The 24,995-nt window shown below is 60.2% G+C and overlaps 1 protein-coding gene across 3 annotated transcripts in view; it reads right to left on the bottom strand.

The window, feature by feature from the left end:
* Nucleotides 1-1,765: 1,765 nt before the first annotated feature.
* The window catches only part of TPPP (tubulin polymerization promoting protein), a 41,212-nt gene continuing 17,982 nt past the window's right edge, over nucleotides 1,766-24,995 (bottom strand). For all 3 annotated transcript variants that reach the window (XM_078365718.1, XM_035291861.3, XM_002745149.7), the window contains exons 2-4: nucleotides 19,962-20,276; nucleotides 7,141-7,294; nucleotides 1,766-6,582 (exon numbers count right to left, since the gene is read on the bottom strand). In XM_078365718.1, coding sequence (XP_078221844.1) covers nucleotides 6,388-6,582; nucleotides 7,141-7,294; nucleotides 19,962-20,272 — 660 coding nt within the window. In that variant the 5' untranslated portion in view covers nucleotides 20,273-20,276 and the 3' untranslated portion in view covers nucleotides 1,766-6,387. The remainder of the gene's footprint in view (nucleotides 6,583-7,140; nucleotides 7,295-19,961; nucleotides 20,277-24,995) is intronic.

Genomic DNA, 24,995 nt, shown 5'->3' with positions numbered 1-24,995 from the left:
TCTGTCACGCCCGGGTAAGGGCTGCTGGAGGATGCCTTGGCTGTGCGGCAGCCCTAGCGCTGGGAAAGCACCCGCTGTTTAGCAAGCTATGGAAGGAGATGTCAGAGATGCCTCCTCCCTCAGGGGAGTTAGGAGGAAACTCCGCCCCTCCAAGCTCTTGTGGTTAAGGCCTCACGGCTGCCAGGGAGGCCCGCAGACATCGGGGGCGTAACTGTCTCTGGTGATGCTGTGCTTCAGTGGTCACGTTCCATGTCACTCTCACGCTCTGCTTCTGCACCTGGTTCCTCTTTTTCTTAGAAGAGATCATCAGTATAAGTAACATAAATCTTAATGTCTTTGCTGTGTCTTGACAAGTCTGGAAGAAGAGCTGACACATTATGCTCCTTACCTCATCTCGGCTACTTGAAAGTCCTGGGCCATCCCTAAGACGCGTGATGTACCTGACCCTACCACTGACCAGCATCACCTCACCCCACCTGCCCTGCCCCCTGCTGTGTACTGAGTAAAGTCAGAGCGTGCGGACACTGGGCCACGGCCGGGCTCCGAGCTTTGGTTGGCAGTGACCCTGGGCCCAAACTCTGTTTTCTCTTTCTTGGTGTCTTGTGTCTTTCATTTCCGCAGTTTCTCGTCTCCACACCAGGAGAGAGGGGCTCACAGGACTCTGCAGGGCTGGACCCTGCAACTCGGCATCTGCCTCCTGGGGACCCAGCCCATTCTTACTGGTTGTTTGAGCTTTCTCTTCAGTCCTTTTGAAAAACCAGCCTTTGCCTCCGTTTTCTTTTCGTTTGGAGTTGTGATCTGGTCTTTGTATCTTTGGCTGAAATTACAAATAAGTAAATCGTATTTTATCAGTTTCCCTGTTCTGTGTTTCTGTCTTGCTTTATCAGTGAATGTGACTGATCCACCGTCTCACTAGTTTAAATCTGCCATCTCATTTCCTGCTTTGTGCCGTGTTCCATGATTTTTTCCCTCTCCACATTTGCCATTCTCAGATGCTCTCCTGCCGTCCCGCATGCCCCGTTCTGCTCGTTTGGAGACTGCACTCTGCCTCTGTTCCATTCCTACGCCAGGTGTGCGCTCAGCCCACGCTCTCACCCACCCCGGGTTCCTCCAGCGGGAGGCGCACGCCCCTCCCCATGCTCCCTTCTGCTTACCTGTGGTGGTTCCCATGTATTTTCACAAAACATTTTAATCTCACAAAGTATTGATGCAGTCGCTGGTAATTTGGATTATTTAACTATTGATTCTCTTTGCTCCACTTTGTTTCCTCACACACCAGAAATACCATCTGTGATCACCTTTTCTTTCTGCATTTACAATTTCTCAACATCTGCTGGTGGAAAATTCTCCCTTCACTAAGAATGCCTTTATGTGTCCTGATTGGGGAAAATGGTTCACTGGGTGCTGTTTCAGGCCTTTTTCTTTATAGCAGCCTGTGATGACATCACCCTGTTTTGGGGGCGACAATGGTTGGTGGTCAGTGTTCACATCCATTCCCCTTCAATCTATACCCCACCCAGGGCTGCACAGGCACCAGACCAGGCCTCATACCTGACAGGCAGCTGGTCCGCCTCTTCCTTCTTCACAGTCCTCCTGTCTAATGAGAAAGCGAGAGCCTCCCTTGGGCGACAGGGACACAGGACTCTCACCCTGGTGAGCTTCAGCCCAGCAGAGGCGCTCTGCACACTCCCACCTGAGCCCCTCTGGTACCCGTCCCCTACTGTCTGTTACGGACGCCGTGCACTCCGAGGAACAGAGAAATCCATGTTTTCACACATTTATTTGTCACTTGACCAATGTGACACACAATGTTAACAACAGCAGACACACAGGGGCGGTGTGCACACAGACACGAGCTGTTTCACTACGGGTTTGCAAGCCAGGCTTGACGGCAAGTCCAGCAGGTGACACCACGCCTCGCGCTGCAGGAGCCACAGCAGGGCCACGGAGCCCGCAGACGTCCCCGTGAGCGCGGGTCAGACAGCGCAGAAGTGCCTTCCACAACACGCAGGACGTGGACAGCACCCGTCCGCTGATAAAGTGATTCGCTCAGTACTCCCCAGCGTTACTCAGTGTAAAAATATATTGCATATATATATATATATATAAATTTGTTTCCCTTTCTTGAAAAAAACTTAGTACAAACTAGTAGTTACACCATCCCTTTCAAGTTTCTCTTAAGTTGTGCAGGTTTCCTTTGTGGTTTGGCTTGGTTTAGTTTTTTAAGAGGTTGAAAAAAAAAAGTTAAGTAAAGCGTCTCCAAGTGCCCTTGACTCCCTGCCCTGTGCCCACGGACAAACGCCACACCCTGAATCACCCGAGGCCACACAGCGCTCAGTAGTAAGGAGGAAAGGTGCAGGCTCAGTGTTTGAAACACATTCTAGACTATCGGCACGTCATGGCCCAGCCTCATGGTCACCTGTGCTATCCCCTCATCTGTGGGCTGCAGGTGGGAGAGTGGCCAGTGCACGCGTGATTGCCTGCAGGAGGAGATGGGCTGGACCAGCATGCCCGCTTTCCCCGTGAAGGGACAGAGAAGCGTCCAGGGCCAAGGCGTCTCCATCTCAACGCCTCCCCACTCCAGCCACAGAGCCACAGGCAGTGTGTGAACACACAGGACAGGCCCCCTGTCCATAAAACACCATTCGCAAAAGCAGGTGGCCACAGCAGCCTCAGGCGGGGTGGGGTGGGGGTGACAGCCACGCAGGGCAGTTGTGGCCGGCCCTGAGCTGGCACCACTGGGGCCCAGGACGGAGCGGCACCCATGGGCAGGTGGGGAGGCCACAGGGCATGATGCACGCCCAATGCCAGCATCTGTGCCCAAACTTGAGACAGGATATTAGAAGGTGTAAAAATAGTCCAGTATAAATATATATCTTCTGCTACAATATTTTAAACATAATTTGAACTTTAATTTTGGTAAAGCTAACTGTTATGAACACTACCTAGTTGCTTATCCTATGGCAGTAAATAAAAATAAATAAGTACTCTGGTGAGACCAGTCTTCACACACTCTCTCCGCCTTTCTCCCTTCCTGATTCTGAGACACCATCAGCGCTGTCCTCCCGACAACCTGTTGCTGTGTCCTGGTGTCACCGCCCCCAACAGAACCTGTCCCTGTCTCCTGGTGTCACCCCCCCTCCCGATGGATGCAACCTGTCCCTGTCTCCTGGTGTCACCCCCCCTGACAGAACCTGTCCCTCTCTCCTGGTTTGCAGGCTGTGCAGTTTCTTTTATCACAAATACACATTTATTTTCTGTTGAACCATGGTTAGTAGTAGCTAATTGGCAGTGCATAAAAACATGCAGAAGAGAAAAAACATCTGCTTGGAATTCACAATATTCAGAAACCGACTGAGGAAGATGCACGGGTCTCTTGTGCAGCGGCGGACAGATACAGTCACAGATTCCGCAGACAATTTTTAACTGACAGTGGTGACCGCTGTGTCCTCACGACTTCATTTTTGCTGCCCCTCCTGGTTAGGTGGCAAAGACAGGAGCAGGGTAGGTGTTTTCAAAGGTTCGCTTTGGAGCTGGGTGGAGAAGGGCACTCTCCTGGCTCCCGCACATCTGAGGACAGCCTGGGGGCCGCAGGGGGAGGGCGGGACGCCAGGGAGGCCTCCCCTCTGACTCATGGGTGCCAACGCTGGGTGTGTGAAGGGAGAGCGGGCGCATGGGGCCTCTCCCTCCAGGAGCCCAGGGTGCTCCAGGTAGGACGGACAGGGTGCCACGGCAGCCTCGATTTTATTCATGGAACCCACAGGCATGTCCGAGGGTTTGGGACACACGCCATGATGTCCCTTGGAGTGAAGGGGCCACTTCTGTGAAGGAGCTCACCTCCAGGGCCAAGATGGACGCCATGGGCCCCACGGCTCCTGCCACTCTGGCCAGGTCTGGGGAGGGCTTGGTGAGTCGGTGCTGGTGCGTGGGCAAGGTGGCCCGGCGTGGGCGAGGTGGCCAGCAGTGGCAGGGCCTGCTCCCTGCGAGGTTGCTGGTGCCTGGGCTGGGCGGAGGCACTTCTTGTGCTCAAATCCAGCTTCTGGTTGCTCCTGGCACAGCTTCGCTCTTTTCTCAAGGCCAACCAGGAACCAGGAGGCAGCATCCTGCGCCCAGCACCTGTCCTCAGTGTCCCTCGTGCCCACAGACCGAAGCAGGGCCTGGGCGAGCCTCTGCCTGCTGCACAGTGTGGGGACCCACGGCCCTCAACCCACCTGTCCCTCCATCCTGACCCAGCGCCCTCAGCTCCAGCGCTGGGGTCCTCTGGAGTCACGTTCATTCTGCATGACTTGGCTGTGACTGTGGGGACCGGGCTGCCCATGAGAAGAAAAAGAAACACAGCCTCGGACTAGGAGACGCAGCCCAGGGTGAGCTGCACTGGGGCCAGGGAGGCTGAAGTGGGCAGGAGCACGAGGGGTGAGGGTGCCAGGGTCCTCCGGGTCTCAGGCTTCGGGACCTGGGGAGCCGCCCTATTCAGTGACCAGTTGTCCTCGGCCTCTTCGAGGGCTTTCGGGGTTGCGCTGGGGCTGTGATTGGGTGATTCCACACTTTGCACATTCACAGTTGTTTTCAAACGTTTCCTGCATGTTAGTTGCCTTTCACACGTGGTCCCGCCAAGTTCAGCGAGGGCATAGGGCTGGGCTTGTGCGCCCCCCAGGCTGGCGAGGCGACATCCTAAAGCAGCCACGAAGCCTGAGATCCATTATTCTTCCATCTTTATTGCCAGGCACCATGAACTTCCAGGACCTGTCATAGAAGCTGCCTGCCAGGACCCCGTCCTCAGGTTGAGGCTTCCCTGCCAAGGGGCCTCAGAGACCCCCTCCCCCAGGTCTCAGTGGACCATGCTGGCTGGGAGCTCAGGCCCTGGGGCTCCTGCTGTGCTCTGGTGGGAGGAGTCTTCCGTGGGGCAGTGGCTGCATGTGTACTCTTGGGAGTGGGGAGGTGGGTGGTGCTCACGTGTGCCATGGCGGTGAGGGAGAGACCTCACTGTCCTGTACTGTGAGCCTGGCCCTGGCCCTGACTGTGGCCACGGACAAGCAGGCTCTGAAGCGTTTCCCCAGGACTGCTGAAGGCTCCTCCGCAGGTAGGCTCCAGACCCATGGCCCAGCAGGTCACACAAGAGGCTGTGGCTGTGTGCGTGCCAAGGGACAGTGGCAGTGGGGCTGTTGTGACAGTAGGTGGCCACGCCCATCAGCCGCCCCAGGAGGGAGCAGGAGCACCGGGTTCTCCCCAGGTGCATATGGGCAAGGGTGGGCAGCCTGGGTGTGTCCTGGCAGTGTGGAGGGTCCTGAACAGGCTCTGCTGGGCCGCTCACTAGCAGAGAAGCACCCCAGACGCTGCAGGCCTGGGGGTCCTCCCTGGTGTCCTGCTCTGAGGGGAGGGGCTGGGAGAGGTCAGGCGGGGCCATTTAGAGAGAGTTGAAGGAGGTGCTTGGGCTGTGGGTAGGAGGTCTGTGAGCAAGCAGAGTGCAGCTAGTGAGGACGAGGCCGGGCGAGTGGGAGGCCAGGCAGAGGCCCTGCCACGTGTGAGGTGAGGAGTGTCTCGGCACCTCGTGTCTCCTGACTGGTGACACCAGGGAGATCAGACATTCCGAATCTTCCCAGACCCACTCTGAGAACGACAGGCAGCCACTGCCCCTTCTCCGTAAAGCAGAGGGAGCCGACTCCAGCCGCACACTCTGGGGCACTACAGTCAGCTGGGAAGCCACCCTCTGTTCCCCACAGCCTTCCTTTTACCAACGCCGCCCTGGGCACAGAGCTGGCCCGTAGGCACGTGTGCACACGTGTGTCCATGTGGCCAGCCTCCCCACACCTGCACCAGAGGCCCAGTTCGCCTGCCTGGTGGGCCGAGTCTCCCCTCTGCCCGGGAAAGCAGGCAGGCCCTGTGGTGTCCGCTGCGTGCAGGACAGGCCTTGGCCCCATAGACACCTCCTGCGTCTGGGGTGGGGCCAACTCGTGTTAGCCGCCTGCTGGTTGGTGTTAGCTCCTGCTTCCCTCAGAGCTCCTGGAAGGGGTCTGCTGGTCAGGAGGTCAGCATGGCCTCCTGTTGCCACGACAGCCCGCTCCTTTAAAATGCCCCTTTGACCAGCAAAACACGTGCCCAACGTGGCGTGATCAGGGAGACATGTTGGAAACAGCTTCCTCTTCCCAGCTGAGGATGAGACGGTGTATTGGAGAGTCAGTGAACGGGGGCCCAAACCTGGTTTGAGAGGGGAGCACTGGGGGCAGCTGGCAGGAGGAGGGGCAGGAGGGAGGCCTGGGCCCGGCCTCCCCACAGCCCCTGCTGGGGCACTGGTATGAGTTCTGCCCGAGTGAGTACAGGAATGTAATGAAGTGTGAGGTGACAGAGTCCCTGCTCCGGGGACACCCGCAGTGCCTCGGGCATGGGGGGCTACTTGCCCCCTTGCACCTTCTGGTCGTAGGTGCCCGCGTGCTTGTAGCCAGACACGTAGCCTGACTCGTCCACCAGGTCCACGCGGCCGGCCTTGCCCTTGCCCTTGCCAGAGGGGTCGAAGCGCTCCTTGTGTGAGCCCGTGAACTTGGTGGTGTCTGTGAGCCTCGACACGGTGGGCGAGGAGATGGCTTTCTGCAAGAGGAGTGGAAGGGAGGGGGCAGGTGAGTTGCGAGCCAGGTGAGGTGGCTGCGCCCTAAGCAGGTCTGCCGGCGGTGGGCGGTGGGCGGTGGGCGGTGGGCAAGGGGCATAAACCCTGTGATCTATGCGCCTTTAAATTTTCATTTTTATTTTTACTTCACCTGGCCCTGCGGCAGCCTTGGGCCAGTGAGATGCCACAACCCTAACAATTGCCCAGCTCCACCTGGTATTTATGTGGTTGAGGACACTATGGCCTGCACCCTCAGAGGAAAGGAAGGGGCTGTCAGGACAGCCAGGCCCCACCCTCCAGGCTACGCCCCCAATCCTTGCCCCTTCTGACCACGCCCCAGGCCACGCCTTCTGAACACACCTCCCACTAACCGCCCAGGCCACGCCCCCATCACTGCCCCTTCTGGCCACGCCTCCACAGGCACCACCCACCCACCAGACCACGCCCCAATCCATGCCCCCTCCTGACCACGCCCAAGGCACCACCCACCCGCCACGCCCCCAGCCCCCTCCACAGCCTGCCTTCCGTCCCGCCCCGCTCACCGTCACCCCTGAGATGATGGGCGCCTTGCCCTCGATGAGCCTGTGCACCTCGCGAACCGCCTCCTCGCTGCTCTTATCTTTGAATCGCTTCTTGGCTAGCTCCTCCAGCGCCTCCTGGAACTGCTCAAAGGTGATGGTCCGGCAAGACTTCCCTCTGCAGGGACACGGGTGATAGGGCTGGGCCCGGGCCGGCTCAGGGTACCCTCCCCGCGTGGGTCCGAGCAGAGCTGGCAGCCACAGCACAGCAGCCCACAGGCTTCGCCCGCAGGCGGCCACCTGTAGGGCTGAAGGTCCCACAGGGTCGTGGGGTGAGCCTTAGGCTGTGCTGAGGTGCAGGATCCGAGAAATAAGACAGGACACAGAAGTACCAGGAAAACACAGCTGGGCTGGGGGCACGCCACCTTTGAGCGGAGTCAGGCGAGGCCCGAATGTCCAGAAGCCTGAGTCTTTATTGTATATAGGTTAGGGGGCAGGGCAGGGAGTGAAATCATCTTTAAGGATAGTGATAGGGTCGTGAGCAATAAAACATGGGCTCCACCCCCATTAGGTCACCTAGGCCAGGAGGCGGACGGTGCGCAGCAAGGGGCCCAGTCCCACGAAGGCAAGGGCCGTGTGCAATAAGGGGTCCACCCCCATTAGGTCACCGAGGTTTGAAGGTAGGTCGTGCGCAGTGAGGAGGGTGCAGTTTGCAATACTTCTATCTATGGGCAAACTACTTCTAAGAAGATTTATGGGAAGATGCTTTAAGTCAAACGGCAGTGACAGAGCTGTCAGGGTTACCGCCACCTGCTGGCAGCTTCCAGTGGGTTCTATGGGAAGATGCTTTTCAAGCAGCACAGTAGCAAGAGCTGATAGAGTTCACAGTCACCAAGGTGGACTGCCGGTCTGAGGGAGGTCTTCCGCAAGAACCGAGCAAGGTCCTACAAATCCTTATCAGGAGGAGTGGCTCTCGCCCCAAGCCCGCCATACAGTGGGTATCTTTACAATACTGAACGCTGCCGCCTGGGCCATGGGTTCTTGTCCTGATATAACTGTTTTCCCTTAATTCATGCTCTGCACTGCGTCTGCTCTAGGCATTCCTCTGATAAGCTGCTTATTCCTTAATTCATGCTCTGTACTGTGTCCGCGCTAGACATTTCTCCGATTATGAACCAAGATATAATTACAGGTATATATGTAGGGAATATTCTTTTGGCACTTATACTATCAACTATTACATGATTATATATAAAGGATTATATAAAGGGATTCTTCAAGCCCTGTTTCTATAAACTAATATATGATTGTATAAAGGATTATATAAAAGGAAATCGCTGAGTAGTAACACTATAAAGTGAGATATTCCTCAAGCCCTTACTGTGCCAGGGCTCTGCTTAGCTCTCATTCCTCAGTGCCTATAAGGGGGGTTACCCACAGCCACCCTGGCAGCGCTGCAAATCCAAACTGTCTTGGAAGAAAGCTTTGCAGAAGCAGGTCCTCTATACACAGCCGGATGCTGGCACAGCCCTGCAGGACGATGCACTCTGCTGGGGCTGGGTGGGGGAGCCATTAGGGAGCAGCGCCCACCTCCTCCTCCCAGGGCCACCACAGCCCAATCCAGCTGCAGGGGAAGTTGGGGGTCCTGGGACCTGCTGGGGCCCCAACTCTGTGTGTGTGTGTTGGGGTCCTAGGTGGAGTTGTTCCCCACATAGGGACAGGGTTAGGAGGCTCTGCTGCCCCAGGACACTTGGCAGCATGGGTACAGGCCCCCACCTCAGACCCCCTGGCTCCAAAACCTGCCAGGTAGACCCCCTGTGCACTGCCCCCACCTCAGAGCTGCAGAGCCTGGTGAGCCGGAGGTGCACACACTCCACGCCCCACATCCTCCTCCCATCACAGGCCATTCAGGCAATTTCAGAGAGGTTCTAAAGTGACTCTTGGTCTTTTATATAATAATTTTAGTTAGAAAACATTTTTCTCCTCTGACCAACCCAAAGTGAGGTTTTTAAATGTTTAAAACAAGAAATCCTGTGGATGAGGTTCAGCTCTGCAAAGGCACCTGCGTTTGACCAGGGAAGCCTCTGGAATGGCAGGAGAAGGCTACACCCAGCAGGCCAAGCATTCCACAGGCACTCCCAGCTGCAGAATCTACAGTGGCCACGATTCAGGAGACAAATGACCCATAAAACCCCAGCAAAGCTTTCCAGAATTCAATGAGCAGAGGGCCTGGCACAGCCAAAACAATTTCGAGAAATGAGAACAGTCAGAGAACTGACTGCCCAGCTCCAAGACTTGACTGCAAAGTGGCGGCGACATGGGCACAGGTGTGCAGCGGGCCGCATGGCCTGGGAGTCCAGCTCAGCGCACGGATGCTGTCTGCCGAGGTGGCGGGGGCAGAGTCAAGCCAGAGAGAAAGGACTGCCTCTTCCACAGCGGAGCTGGAGCAGCTGCGACCCCTGTGCACAATGCACTTTGATCTATCTTCACTCTGTCCGCAAAACTAACTCAAAATAGACGACAGTCCTAACTAAGAAACTACAGCTTCTAAAGCACAAAGATCTCTGTGACCTGGGCTTAGGAACAATTTCTTAGAAATGGCAACAAAACATGATCTATATGGGAAAAAATGGATGAACTGGACTTCATCAAAAGGTTGGAAACTGATCTCAGAAGCCACCAGCAAGAGAGCAAGAAGACAGGCCGCAGCTGGGAGACACCCTGAGAAAGGACTGGCCTCCGAGATCCGCAAGGGACTCTGAAAACTCAGCAGTGAGGGAAAATCCACGTGAGAAGATGGGCGGGACATTTGAAGCAGACACCACCAGAGAAGTGCGTGCACGGGACAGACACACGGAGAGGCGGACACGTCGGCACCGTCAGGGAAGTGCGGACGGAAACCACAGAAGCCCCCGGCACTCTCCGGGGGGCTAGACAATCACATAAATGAACTGCCAGCACTTCGAGCTGAGCAGGCCACGGGTGGCAGGCATGCCCACCCACAGCTGGCCGTGCAACGTGGCAGAGCCGCTGCGGACAGTGTCTCGTCACAGCAAAGGCCCAGCAGTCCCACTCCTGGGTCCCTGCTCAAGGGAAATGAGGGAGGCTCACACATAAACACGAATGTTCACCTTTGCTCCGTTCACAGTCACCAAACCCCAGACAAGCCAGTGCCCTTCAGCCGTGGCCAGACCAGTGCTGTGCTGCGTGCACACGTGGACGGCACCCCAACCCTCAAAAATGAACCCGGGATACGCGCCTGACGTGGTGGGCACCGAGTGGCCCAGCTCAGAGCCCGCACAGAGGTGCCACGGGGAGGTTCCCAGACCCCAAGGTGTATGCTGTGTTGAAACAGCACCTGAGGTTCCCACACACTTTACATGTGTATCCTGAAGACACAACATGGCACCAGCAGGAACAGCACTGAGCCAGAGGAGAAGAAATCTGCTCAGAAACACCAAGGGCTCAGGGCCCACAGCTGTGGGTGGGCATGCCCGCCACCCGTGGCCTGCTCAGCTCGGGCCCTCACACCTCACAGGGGCCCAGGGAGGGGAGCTGAGGCCTCGTGCTGTGCCAGAGCAGGCTCTGGGGAGACAGAGCCCCAGGGAGGGGCCGGACTGCTGAGGAGAACCATGCAGGGAACATTCCGGAACCACAGCGTCCCCCAGGAGGGGCTGGTGGCTTGGTGGGGCACAGCATTGGGGGGGTTTAGCCCCTTGATGCTCTCAGCCTGGACACCCGGACCGTTCCCTGTGGGGCTGGAGGAGACAGGCCACCCCAAGCAGCTATGCCCTCAGCCCAGCAGTGCCTGGAACTGACGGTGCCCGCTGGGCCCTGCGGGGGAGTTGGCTCTCCAGGGTCCTCGGGGCCTGTCTGTCCTGGGCCGTCAAAGGCTCTCCTGTCTTCTATTCACACCCTGCCCAAGCTGACATGTGGATGCCAGGCCTGCCAGCCTGGTGACCAGTGCCGGGGCAGGCAGCCCTTTCTGACGTCCTCGGAGCCAGGCACCACCAGCGTGAGTCACTCGGCAGGGAGGGGGATGGCTGAGGGTTCCCCCATCAGAGGCGACATTCAGAGCAGGACACCTGCTCTGCCCGTGCCCCCAGTGTCTTGGGGAAAGGGCCCTGGGTCTGTGCCCCGTGCCCACGGGGAGCTCTCCCCAGGAGACCCGGGTGTCCCCTGCCTGGAGCAGTCCTCAGGAGTTCTGGGACAGCCGTGCCTGCCTCTTCCCCAGAGACACTTAGTCCAGCTGCCTGGCTCTCCCGACACAGAGTGGGCCTGTTCTCCAGAGCCCAGGGTACTGGAGGAGCCTCCAAGGGCCAAGCCCGGCATCCTCGCTGCCCATGTGCTCCCAGCCCAGCGCCCTGCCCCGAAGCCCACCCAGCAGGTCATGGCCGCCGCTCACACAGGATGCCCTGGGGGGCCTGCACTTGCTTCCCAGGCTCCAGTCCCCTGACCTCTGGGCCTGGCTCGGTCTCACAGGGACACTGGGGTCAGGCCTGGGGCCTCCGGGAGCTGGGATCCAGCCGGCACAGCCTTCAGAGGACCGAGGCCTGTTCCTCCCGGGCAGATGTCACAGGCCACGCTGGGCTCAGAACTGTGTGTCCACATCCTTGTGAAACAGCCCCTCCCCCACATGCTTAGGTGAGCCTGGGAGTGAGGGGCTGCGGCTCCCCCAGGGCACCAACCTCTGGGATCTTCCAGTAGCTCCTGAGACTTGAGGAGGCTGGGAAGGAACCCTGGCTGGTGGGGCCTACGATGGGTGTGGGGGCTTCTGGGAGGCTCCTGCCCAGGAGTGAACTGGCCTTAGGGGAGCCATGTCTGGCGCCGCCATCCTGCACATCAGCTTTTGTGCCCCGGGAGGGTCTAGTGGTCCTGTCCTGCAAGACCCAGGGGATCCCCAATGCCTGCTGGCCACCCCTGCCTCCCCCAAGCCCCAGCAAGATACAGAGGACCTAGAGCAGCCTTTCCTGGGGCCAGTGGTGGCTGGTGACAAGCTCCCCAGGCCCTGCCCATCCTCCCCTCACAGGTGACTCCACCAGCTGAGCTCCTGGGGGCAGGTGAGGTGACGTCCAGCCACCTGAGAGGGCTTCTCCCCTCATCTCAGGAAACCAGAGCCCTTCCTGCACCCGACTTGGGCTCAGCGGCTGGACAATGCAGCTCAGGCCCTGGGCAGCCAAGAGCCGGGACACTCTACTGCTGCAAGCTGGCTCCAGCCCCAGGCACGCCCACTGCGAAGCCCCCACAAAGCCATGGGGTGGGCTGCCAAAGCACCCACCCTGCCTGACGGGCCGCCTGTGAGCCACCCACTGTTTCCCTCTGGGCGTGCCCCCAAGATTCCTCCTAATTTCATGTTGCCGCGAGCCTTTGTTTTCCTGGGCAGGGGTGGGGGTAGGGTGTGTGGGCACCACCCTGTGGACGTCACCAAGAAAAGGTGGCCCTTGGTGGGACGTGGACTTGGGGCCCAGAGGACCCCGGGCTGATGTGGGGGCTCCCAGCCTTCTCTAGGGGACCGCAGGGGCTGGGCTGCCTCTGTCCACCCTAGTCTCGGTCTGGGCAGGGCTTGGCCAATGCACTCGTCGTCAGTTTCTGGCTGTTTGGAGGTCACCCTCCTAAATGACCTGTGCTGCCTGGCCAGGCTCATGGGGCAGAATGGACAGCCAAGAACACACCCCATTGGCAGAGAGCAGACGAGACGATGCCTGTCACACATGCAGCGCGGACGATTGCAGGTGCCGCCTGGCCCGCAGATCACAGGAGCCTCAGGCCTTGACCATGAGACCCAGGGGCCACGAGCCCGTGAACCCTCAGCCACTGAAGCACCCACCACCAAAGGACCCCAGAGGCTCCACGCTGCAGGAGCTGTGGTCATCCTGCACTGCCAGGGGCGGCCACTAGAGGCTCCCCAAACACAGAACTGGCCCCAGGGCTCCAGTGCAGGCCAGCGCCAGCTGGACAGGGTGGGCACACACGCAGTGGAGGCACAGGGCTCAGTGTGGGGAGCGCGGCCCACCCTTCCCCAGGGCTGGGAACCACGAGGGAGGGAAAGAGGAGCAATGGCCCCTTCCAGGGAGCTGACACCCGCATTTCTGGGGTGGACAGTCAGGAGAACGCCACACACAGCACTCAGGACCTCCCCTGCCTTGCCGCGGCTGCCCTCCCAACACACTGTGACCCAGATTCTCTCCAAACCTGGGTCTCCCTCCTGGGAGGTGTCTGGGTCGGCTTCCGTACTGGAAACAGTCCGCACGCTTTAGGACAAAGTGTCCCGCCTGGTGGCTGGGCAGGTGAACCAGGCTCTGAGCAGCTCTCCAGGCTCGGGGCAACCACAGAACCCGACCCTGCTGTCCTCTGGGCCCCCGCTGGCCCTGGCTTCCTCCTAACCTGAGTCCAGGCAGTTTAACCCCCAAGCCAAGCCACCACCAGTCAGGTGGCTGCAGGAAACATCAGTGCATTTACTTGGGAGAACACACCACACCCAACACACACTTGTGGGCCCTCGGGGAGGCCGGGGCTCCCAGCGAGCCAGGACCCCAGCCCAGTCCCCCTTCCTCTGCCTCATCAGCTGGATGCCCCCACCTGGGCTAGATGGATCCGCAGGGGGCCCTGTGAGCAAGGCTTCCCTACCCTTGCCCAGGAGCTGGTGGTGGTTGGTGCAGGTGGGGAGGCAGTGGCTGAGCCTGACCCCAGGGGTCCCGAGGCATCCATGGCACTGGCCCCTCCCCAGTCTCGTGGAGGCGCTGGGAGACCTGCTGTCCGTGGCCCTGCAGGGCCCCACTCCCACCGCCACGGTCCGGTCCTGCTTGTACACCCCACGCCTCCATTAATTAATATTTTAAAGCTGCCCTGTGTGCTCTTTGCAGGAGCCATTGTCTGGGTTAGCAGTAGTCTTCAACAAAAACCTGGCAGCAGGCTGCAAGAAATTTGTTTAAGATTTAACACATAGTAACATCAAAACAAACAAGCGCTGCCATGGCAACGAGGACCAAACAAAGGCTCGCAGATACCCCGAGCTGGCGCCACGCCGGTGGAGCCATGGCAACCTGCCCCGAAAACAGAAATCGCTGGACTTTCTCTCTACCGAGCCCTGTCAGAGTCAGCAGCTTTCTGCGGTACCTAAGGCCACTTCCTCGCGGTCCCCACGCTCCTGAGGGAGGCAGGGGCTCCCCTCCCCAAAATGCAAAACAAAAGCAACCCAACACCTCTCAGGCCTGCCGTCCCACCACTCCTTGCTTTTCCCGGAAATCAAAGGAAAATCTCTGTTGTCCTAGACCCCTCCTGGTGGCCCTGACCCCTCCTGGTGGCCCCGCCCCCTCCTGGTATCCCTGCCCCCTCCTGGTGGCCCGACTCCTCCTGTTGTTCCCACCCCTTACTGGTGGCCCCACCCTCTACTGGTGGCCCCGCCCTCTCCTAGTGGCCCCGCCCCCTCTCTCTTCCTGAGACAAGGGTGTGAGTTCAGGTAGGTCCCTTGCTCCTGCACAGCTGGGAGGTCAGGAACCCCTGACAGGATCATAGGGACCCCCGAGGGCAGTGCAGGCTGCAGGAGGGAAGGACATTTTGAGCAGGGAGGAGGGGAGGAGGGGAGGAGGCGGAGGCAACCCTGGAGGAACCCCTGGGGTCACAGGGGTCTGCAGGTGAATGGGGAGGCGGGAGGTCAGAATTCCTTGGCCTCCCCTCAGGCCAGGGTCACCTGAGCTGCTGCCTGCAGGACGCTCTCCCACACAGTGCCCACCCACGGCGCCCACCAGGCTGCCTGGGACTGGGTCTCAGCCTCAGCCCCTCTCTAGACTTGGGCCACAGCTCTCTGCTCCCCCCAACCTTGACCCTCATGGTCAGCCCAGACCAGCACACCCCAAGGCTGGTCCCGGGCTCTGTAGTGGGGAAGTGGTCGTGCTAGAGTTGGGGGGCCGAGCCTCGGCTCCCAAGTGCCTGAGCAGCTCCAGCCTTGCTTCTGGCAGTGAGCCTGGACTGGCTGGGGCTCCTCTGGCCTCCTGTGGCACCAGCACCCCCACAAGCAGGGAAGGGCTCCCATCATCCTCCAAGTGAACCACAGCAGCACGGCCCCACCCACCACAGGGCGAGTTCTGCATGTGTGTGCAGGCATGTGTGTGCAGGCATGTGTGTGCACTTGTGAGGCCATGTGAGTTCTGCATGTGTGTGCACGTGTAGGGCCCTGTGAGTTCTGCATGTGTGTAGGTGTGTGTGTGCATGTGTGCGGCTGTGATTTCTGCGTGTGTGCAGGCATGTGTGCGCATGTGTGCAGTGTTCTGTGTGTCTGTGCAGGTCATGTGATTTCTGCGTGTGTAGGCATGTGTGTGCATGTGTGCAGCTGTGTGAGTTCTGCGTGTCTGTGTAGGCACATGTGTGCAGGTGTGCACATGTGCAGTTATGTTAGTTCTGCATGTCTGCAGGCACGTGTGTGCACGTGTGCACCCATGTGATTTCAGCATGTGTGTGTAGGTATGTGTGTGCACGTGTGGGGCCATATGAGTTCTGCATGTGTGCAGGTGTGTGTGTGCACATGTGGGGCTGTGTGAGTTGTATGTGTGTGTAGGTGTGTGTGCACGTGCATAGCCATGTGCACACATGTGCCACAGCTTGAGGGAACCTTTCTGCAGAAGTAATCGTACAGTGTGTCCTGGCCGATGCCAAGGCAGCCCTGTGGGGCTGACAGCTCCTGGACAGGCTCCTCCTGCTTCCCGCCCAGTCCTTCTAGAAGCTTCACCCACGGGCACCACCTCCACACTGCTTCGCCCCAGGTCTGCTCCTGTGTATCCTGGAGCACACACTGGGTGGCAGAGAGGGCAGCCGGGACTGGTCCCAGACACACCCACACACCCAGGCCTGCTGAGAGGCAGCTGTCGGCCAGGGATTATGGGCTGGGATCTGAGAAGGGGCTGCCCCTCCAAGCAAGGACACCTGAGGGAGGAGGAGGACCACTGTGGGAAGCAAGGGCCCTGGTGGCCAAGGGGAGGAGCCTGCCCTGCCCATGCCCACGCAGGGTCCAGACACGGTGGCCACACCACGAGCTCCGCCTGCCACTGCACACACTAAATATAGCCGACCCAGTTTCCCTCTCCCGGTCCGTGTGCCCAGGACATGTCCCCTTGGCAGAGTGAGTTCTGGGCTCAAGACAAGGGCAGTGCCAGTGCCAGAGGCTCTGGCCCCCGACCTCCCAGGCGCAGCGCAGGTCAGTGCCGCCTGCCCGTGGCTGCTGACCCACCAGAGTGGCCCTGATCAGCAGGACCTGCCAGATGCTGGCTGGGGCCGTCCACACAAGCCCACGTCACGTGGCCTGCTGCTGCAGGAGGCTGCAGGTTTCCAGCAGCGGACAGCAGGCTGGTCTGTCCCCCAGGTGCTGGCTGGCACAGTGAGGCCTGCATGTGACGTGCTGAGCCCCAGGGAGCCTGTGGGAGCCACCCTTCACCATAGAGCCCACAAGTGGGGTCTGGACAGCAGAGTCACCTCCACCACAGTCCTGAGGGAGGTGCAGGGACAGTGGGCCCCGAGCCCTGAGATAGTCCATGGAGAGTCTGTGGCCGAGGGTGCAGCACCAGGGGTGTGGGCTGTTGAATGAACCCTCACAGGCTGAGACCCAGCCTTTGTCAGGGCCTTGCTGGTCCCCTCGCTTGGGCACGCTCTGTGTGCCCTCCTGGTCTCCAGGGTTCCCAGGGATGAGTGGTCCTTGGTGGGTGTGGGCTCCGACCGCTGTGGCATCAGCAAACAGCAGCCCTGTCAGAGGCCAGGGAGCGCGAGGCTGCATGGCTACCTTGCCAGAGGCTCCAGCCACAGCCTCCTCTCACACCAGCCAATGCCTGAGCCCCTGAGGACGTGGAGACTGGGAAGTCACAAAGAAGGGAACTAGGGGCACTGGGTCGGGACAGGGTCAAGGGTGAGACCAGCTGACACCTGGGGCCCCTGATGGAGCCTCTCCTCCAGCTTCTCCAGGACTGAGGCTGAGAGGTATCAGGATGACGAACAGGGCTTGCTGGTCTGGCCACCCCACACCATCCCCTAGAGCCGGGGCAGCCTGAAAGGCAGTCAGTTGGCAGGAGAGAGAGTCTGGGTTCAGGCACCCTTCTGGTGGTTTCACGGCTTTTCCAGCATAACTTTCGTTAGCAACCTGGTGGTTCCCCACTCCCAGGAGGTCACCATATTGATGCTGAACTTAGCGCGGACACCGGATGGGCACAGCACACTACAGCCCAGAACTCCGGGCTTAAGCAATCCTCCTCCCTCAGCCTCCCGAGTAGCTGGGATGACAGGCACACGCCACCACGTCTGGAAAGCATAACTTTCCAAACCCAAATGCCCTCAGATGTGCCACACACAACAGGAAGCTCACCAGGACACACACAGTCCAGGAACAACACACGACCCAGGAGACAACAGAGACCCAGGGGACACGCATGATCTGGGGACACACGTGACGTCACCATGGAGCACAGCAGAGATGGCACCGCTACAAAGGCCACAGGGCCCCCCCAGAGCTGGTAGACGGGGCGCTGGTGCTGCAGACGTGAGCCCCCCAACAGCCTTCAGCACGGGGTGTCTGCCCCCGCCCCGGCTCGGCCCCTCGAAAAGCCAAGGTTGCTGGTGGGAAGGTGGCAGGACCTCTGAGGTGAAAGAGATGATGCGGTTACAGCGATGTGGAAATGAAATGGGTCACGTTGGCTGCAGCGAGTGCAGGAGCAGGAGCAGACCGTGGAAATGAAATGAAGCCACTTCCACCCAGGAGACGGGACGGGTCCGGACCCGGGGCTGGGGAAACTGTGGAAATGAAGCCACTTCCACCCAGGAGACGGGATGGGGCCGGACCTGGGGCTGGGGGAACCGTCAAAATGAAATGAAGCCACTTCCACCCAGGTGACAGGACGGGGCTGGACGAACCATGGAAATGAAGCCACTTCCACCCAGGAGACGGGACAGGGCTGGACCCGGGGTTGGGGGAACCGTGGAAATGAAGCCACTTCCACCCAGGAGACGGGATGGGGCCGGACCTGGGGCTGGGGGAACCGTCAAAATGAAATGAAGCCACTTCCACCCAGGAGATGGGACGGGGCTGGACCTGGGGCTGGGGGAAGCGTGGAAATGAAGCCACTTCCACCCAGGAGACGGGATGGGGCTGGACCCGGGGCTGGGGAAACCGTGGAAATGAAGCCGCTTCCACCCAGGAGATGGGACGGGGCTGGACCCGGGGCTCGGGGAACCAGGGAAATGAAGCCACTTCCACCCAGGAGACGGGATGGGGCTGGACCCGGGGCTGGGGAAACCGTGGAAATGAAGCCGCTTCCACCCAGGAGACGGGACGGGGCTGGACCCGGGGCTCGGGGAACCGTCAAAATGAAATGAAGCCACTTCCACCCAGGAGACAGGACGGGGCTGGACCTGGGGCTCAGGGGAACCTTGGAAATGAAGCCACTTCCACCCAGGAGACGGGACGGGGCTGGACCTGGGGCTCAGGGGAACCTTGGAAATGAAGCCACTTCCACCCAGGAGACGAGACGGGGCTGGACCTGGGGCTGGGGGAAGTGTGGAAATGAAGCCACTTCCACCCAGGAGACGGGACAGGGCTGGACCCGGGGTTGGGGGAAGCATGGAAATAAAACCACTTCCACCCAGGAGACGGGACGGGGCTGGACCCAGGGCTGGGGAAACCGTGGAAATGAAGCCACTTCCACCCAGGAGACGGGATGGGGCTGGACCCGGGGCTGGGGAAACCGTGGAAATGAAGCCATTTTCACCCAGGAGACGGGACGGGGCCGGATCCGGGGCTGGGGGAACCGTCAAAATGAAATGAAGCCACTTCTACCCAAGTGACAGGACGGGGCTGGACCTGGGGCTGGGGGAACCTTGGAAATGAAGCCGCTTCCACCCAGGAGACGGGACGGGGCTGGACCCGGGGCTCAGGGGAACCTTGGAAATGAAGCCACTTCCACCCAGGAGATGGGACGGGGCTGGACCCGGGGCTCAGGGGAACCAGGGAAATGAAGCCACTTCCACCCAGGAGACGGGACGGGGCTGGACCCGGGGCTGGGGTAACCACTGCTTTCATCAGGCGCGATCACATCGAGTGTCGGGACATGTGGGAAATGTGCCGGGGTGTGTAAGGGTGCCTCAGCGTGCTTCCCAGCGTCCAGGAGAAAACAGGCACACACTTGACACAGCAACATATATGTGCACACAAGACGCAGACAAAGCACGCGGCGCAATGTGGTTTCACAGTGGTGGCTGCTGCTGCCCCCTTGGTGCCCTTTGCTGTTTTGGGGCCCGTGGGAGTCCCCAGGCAGCAGTGGAGTGACATAAATCTGTGGGAGAGGCTGGGGACACCCGAGAGGCCAGCTCCGTGCACGGGACACAAGCGCCCAACCCCACAGACTCAGCCCAAGCCAGCCCGCGGAGGGTTGGGAGCTCTGCCCGCCAGCAGCCACCTGCCTCTCCAGGCTCCAGGCAGGCCCGATCCCCATTCCTGGGATGGCCCAGTGATCCCAGCCACGGCTCCCTGACTTCAGGGTGCAGCGTTCACCCCAAGTTGTCTCCAAGGCCAGACAGCCTCTCAGGCCACCTCCCATGCCCAGCCCCCACAGACCATGCGGCCAGGAGGAGCTGGGGCTGCCACTCAGGACATGGCACCCAGGGGTCCAGCAATGCCAGGACCCCTGCTCCCCGGATGCCCAGAGGGCATGTTTAGGCTCCTGTGTCTGGGCTGTTTCTGAGAAGGGTGGGGTCTTGAAGCATGACCCCCTTCACCTCCCCATGGCCCACTCCCCACAGAACCCACCCAGGGACTCGGAGCCGCAGACCCCATAAGCAAGGTTTTGGGCTCGAGAGGCCGGCGCACTCACTTGATCTTGCTGAAGACGATGTCCACGTCGGTGACAGTCACATTCCTGCCGTCGATCACCTGGCAGTCCTTGCACAACTTCGACCAGTTCTTACCGTGCATCTCCCTCCCGGTGGCCCTGGTGTCCCCGTGCACGGCGAAGCGCCGAAAGGCCTCTTCCAGGGCGCTGAGCTCGGAGGCCGCAGCTGCCCCCTCACCGGCACCCTCCGACTCCAGTGACAGCCTCTTGGCTGCCCTGTCCTTCGAGGGGTCCCCCGGGGACTTGGGGGGCGTCCTGTTGGCAGCTTTGGCGGGCTTGGCCTTGTCAGCCATGTTGCTGTGGAGGAAGGAGAAGAGAAAGGTGTCACCCAGGCCATGTCCTGGCAGACCTGAGTGGCACACAGGAGACCCGCCGTGCCAGAGACCACCAGGACATGGCAAGGGCTGAGCCAGGCAGGCCCTCGTGGGGCTGGGTGCGGGGCCCCTCAGACATTCAGAACTGGGGCACGTCTGTCCAGCTGCCAGACAGAGCTGAGCCGAGCGAGGCCCTGCCCGCCGCTGTCCATGGGTCAAGGACCCCTAAGCCAGATAAAGCCAGCAGCACAGCAGAGCCCAGGGTGGGAGCTGAGCTGAGTGCCCAGGGGCTCCAGGCCAAGGAGGCTCAGGGTGTGACCTGGCAGCGTCAAAGCCTATCCCAGGTCCCCCACGCCACAGTTCAACTGCCTTTCCGGGTCCCCAAGCCACAGTTCCACTGCCTTTCCGGGTCCCCCACGCCACAGTTCCACTGCCTTTCCGGGTCCCCCACGCCACGGTTCCACTGCCTTTCCAGGTCCCCCACGCCACGGTTCCACTGCCTTTCCAGTACCCCACGCCACAGTTCCACTGCCTTTCCAGGTCCCCCATGCCACAGTTCCACGGCCTTTCCAGTACCCCATGCCACAGTCGCACTGCCTTTCCTGATCCCCCATGCCACAGTTCTACTGCCTTTCCGGGTCCCCCACGCCACAGTTCCACTGCCTTTCCGGGTCCCATGCCACAGTTCCACTGCCTTTCCGGGTCCCATGCCACAGTTCCACTGCCTTTCCGGGTCCCCCATGCCACAATTCCACTGCCTTTCCGGGTCCCATGCCACAGTTCCACTGCCTTTCCAGTACCCCATGCCACAGTTCCACTGCCTTTCCAGTACCCCATGCCACAGTTCCACTGCCTTTCCAGTACCCCATGCCACAGTTCCACTGCCTTTCCAGTACCCCATGCCACAGTTCCACTGCCTTTCCAGTACCCCATGCCACAGTTCCACTGCCTTTCCAGTACCCCATGCCACAGTTCCACTGCCTTTCCAGTACCCCATGCCACAGTTCCACTGCCTTTCCAGTACCCCATGCCACAGTTCCACTGCCTTTCCAGGTCCCATGCCACAGTTCCACTGCCTTTCCAGTACCCCATGCCACAGTTCCACTGCCTTTCCAGGTCCCATACCACAGTTCCACTGCCTTTCCGGGTCCCCCATGCCACAGTTCCACTGCCTTTCCAGGTCCCATGCCACAGTTCCACTGCCTTTCCAGTACCCCATGCCACAGTTCCACTGCCTTTCCGGGTCCCATACCACAGTTCCACTGCCTTTCCGGGTCCCCCATACCACAGTTCCACTGCCTTTCCGGGTCCCATACCACAGTTCCACTGCCTTTCCAGGTCCCATACCACAGTTCCACTGCCTTTCCGGGTCCCATGCCACAGTTCCACTGCCTTTCCGGGTCCCATACCACAGTTCCACTGCCTTTCCGGGTCCCATACCACAGTTCCACTGCCTTTCCGGGTCCCATGCCACAGTTCCACTGCCTTTCCGGGTCCCATACCACAGTTCCACTGCCTTTCCGGGTCCCATACCACAGTTCCACTGCCTTTCCAGGTCCCATACCACAGTTCCACTGCCTTTCCAGTACCCCATGCCACAGTTCCACTGCCTTTCCAGTACCCCATGCCACAGTTCCACTGCCTTTCCAGTACCCCATGCCACAGTTCCACTGCCTTTCCAGGTCCCATACCACAGTTCCACTGCCCCTCCTGTGGACGCCAGCTCTGCAGCTCTGGGAACACGTCAGGTCATACCCTCCCCAGCATCCATGAGGGGACGCCCTCCTCTGGGGTCCATGATGGGTCACACTCTCCAGGGGGTCCACAGCAGTCATGTGACAGCTGCTACCACCACAGTGCAGAGCCTCTAACTGGAGAAGGAGCTTTGGGTTGGGGAGGGTGTATGGTGGCCCTGGGGATGCCCGAGGAGGCTCTGCCCAGGAGCCCAGGGCCTGCTGAGCAGGAGGTGGCCCCGGCCAGGGGAGGGACTGTGAATGTTCAGGCCTGAGGCAGTGGGGGGGTGCAGGGAAACCCCCGGGACTTTGCAAGGCACCCACCTCCAAGCAGACGGCTGGGCCATGGGGTTGGAAATGGCACCATAGGGGTGCCGCCCAGGCAGGGCTCAGGGATGCAGGGCTACCCAGGGGGCGGTCGTGGGCTGCTGAGGCCGCCTCCCCACCACGCGTGGCCTCCAGTGAGACCCAGTCAGGCCCCGAAGGACCCAGCGTGTGGTATTAGACTCAGGGCACCACAGCCGCTTCCCTGAGGAGCCTGGACACCAGGTCACCCGTCAGCACCACGCCAAGAGCTGAATGTGGCCTCCACATACAGGCACAAGAGCAGGTGGAAGGGTCTGTGCTGAGGACACAGGTGCGTGTGACACAGGTGCGTGTCCCAACCCTGGGCCTCACGATGCCCTCTCAGACCTGCAGTTCTCAGCACCAGTCATGGCCAAAGCGCACTCCATCATTGTGGGGGTCCTGTGGGTGGCCCCTGATGACCATGAGATCCCACAAATTCCCCCAAAACAGCTGGAAAAAATCCTGGGGCACTCCCTACATTGAGAATCAGGGCCTCGGGTCCCACCCACTCACCCCTTTCCCAGAAAGGCACTGAAAATGCAGATGCCAACCTTGAGGGGGGCACAAGGGTAGGACCAAGTCAGGGGCAAGGCCGTGTGGGGGCAGGATCCCGGGGATGGGGCAGGGCCGTGTGGGGGCAGGATCGGGTGTCAAGCCGGGAACAGTTTCCAGTTTTGTCGCTGACACCATTTCTTTGTCTGAAACAGGAGCTTCTCACAGGCCTGACCTGTGTTTCCCCTGGGCCTCAGCAGCAGGGGACGCTGGGCAGGAGGACCGAGTGGGAAATTACTGGAAGCAATGACAGGTTTTGTGAGCACCCAGAACTGCGGTGGGCATGCGGGTGAGAAAGAACCTTCTGGAATGCTTCAAACTCAGGGCTGCATTCTGTGTTCTCATCTCCCACGGGGATGCGCCAGAACGGAGACCCATATTCACACACCTCAGTGAGGCATCCGAGAACCTGCCCTGTGGGGGCTGGCTGGGAGCAGAGGGATGAGGGGAGCCCCTCGGAACTGCCTTCTGGGCTCACGCAGGACGTCCCGGCCCAGCAGCCCATGGTTTGCACGATACGTGCACACATTTGTTCATTGCAGCACTGTTTACAATAGCAAAGACTTGGAACCAACCCAAATGCCCATCAAAAACAGACTGGACAAAGAAAACGTGGCACATATACACCATGGAATGCTATGCAGCCATAAAAAAGGATGAGTTCATGTCCTTTGCAGGGACATGGATGAAGCTGGAAACCATCATTCTCAGCAAACTAACAGAAGAACAGAAAATTAAACACGGCATGTTCTCACTCAAAAGTGGGTGCTGAACAATGAGAACACATGGACACAGGGAGGGGAGCATCACACACCCGGGCCTGTTGGGGGGTAGGGGGCCTAGGGAATGGAGAGCAGGGGGTGGGGGGATTGGGGAAGGTTAACGTTAGGATACATGCCTAATGTAGGTGACAGGGGGATGGATGCAGCAAACCACCATGGCGTGTGCATACCTATGTAACAATCCTGCATGATCTGCACATGTGCCCCAGAACTTAAAGTGTGATAAAAATAAATAAATAAACTTGGAGACTGGCCTTGGAGGGCTGAGCGGGACACAAAGTGTCCTGTCCTCATGAGGCCTTCAGTTGGGACAAGCGATAAGCAAATAAGCAATGAAACACCGGGCAGCGAAGAGGAGAAACTGGGGCAGATCTGAGGGAGGCCGGGCAGAGAGGACGCACAGGAGCACGGACCTGGGCAGGGGGAGGCCGGGTGGAGAGGACGCACGGGAGCACAGACCTGGGCAGGGGGAGGCCGGGCGGAGAGGACGCATGGGAGCACGGACCTGGGCAGGGGGAGGCCGGCAGGAGAGGACACACAGGAGCACGGACCTGGGCAGGGGGAGGCAGGGCGGAGAGGACGAATGGGAGCACGGACTTGGGCAGGGGGAGGCCGGCAGGAGAGGACGCACGGGAGCATGGACCTGGGCAGGGGGAGGCCGGGTGGAGAGGACGCACGGGAGCACGGACCTGGGCAGGGGGAGGCAGGGCGGAGAGGACGCACGGGAGCACGGACCTGGGCTGGGGGAGGCAGGGCGGAGAGGACGCACGGGAGCACGGACCTGGGCGGGGGGAGGCAGGGCGGAGAGGACGCACGGGAGCACGGACCTGGGCGGGGGGAGGCCGGGTGGAGAGGACGCATGGGAGCACGGACCTGGGCACGGGGAGGCCGGGCGGAGAGGACGCACGGGAGCACGGACCTGGGCAGGGGGAGGCCGGCAGGAGAGGACGCACGGGAGCACGGACCTGGGCGGGGGGAGGCAGGGCGGAGAGGACGCATGGGAGCACGGACCTGGGCAGGGGGAGGCTGGGCGGAGAGGACGCACGGGAGCATGGACCTGGGCAGGGGGAGGCCGGCAGGAGAGGACGCATGGGAGCACGGACCTGGGCAGGGGGAGGCTGGGCGGAGAGGACGCACGGGAGCATGGACCTGGGCAGGGGGAGGCCGGCAGGAGAGGACGCACGGGAGCACGGACCTGGGCAGGGGGAGGCTGGGCAGAGAGGACGCATGGGAGCACGGACCTGGGCAGGTGGAATCTCGGTGCGTGAGAACGGTCCAGTACGCGGC

This window comes from Callithrix jacchus, chromosome 2, assembly GCF_049354715.1.
Source record: "Callithrix jacchus isolate 240 chromosome 2, calJac240_pri, whole genome shotgun sequence".
Lineage (NCBI taxonomy): Eukaryota > Metazoa > Chordata > Mammalia > Primates > Cebidae > Callithrix > Callithrix jacchus.
Note: the sequence above shows the minus strand (reverse complement) of the source record. Positions and strands in the feature narration are given on the sequence as shown.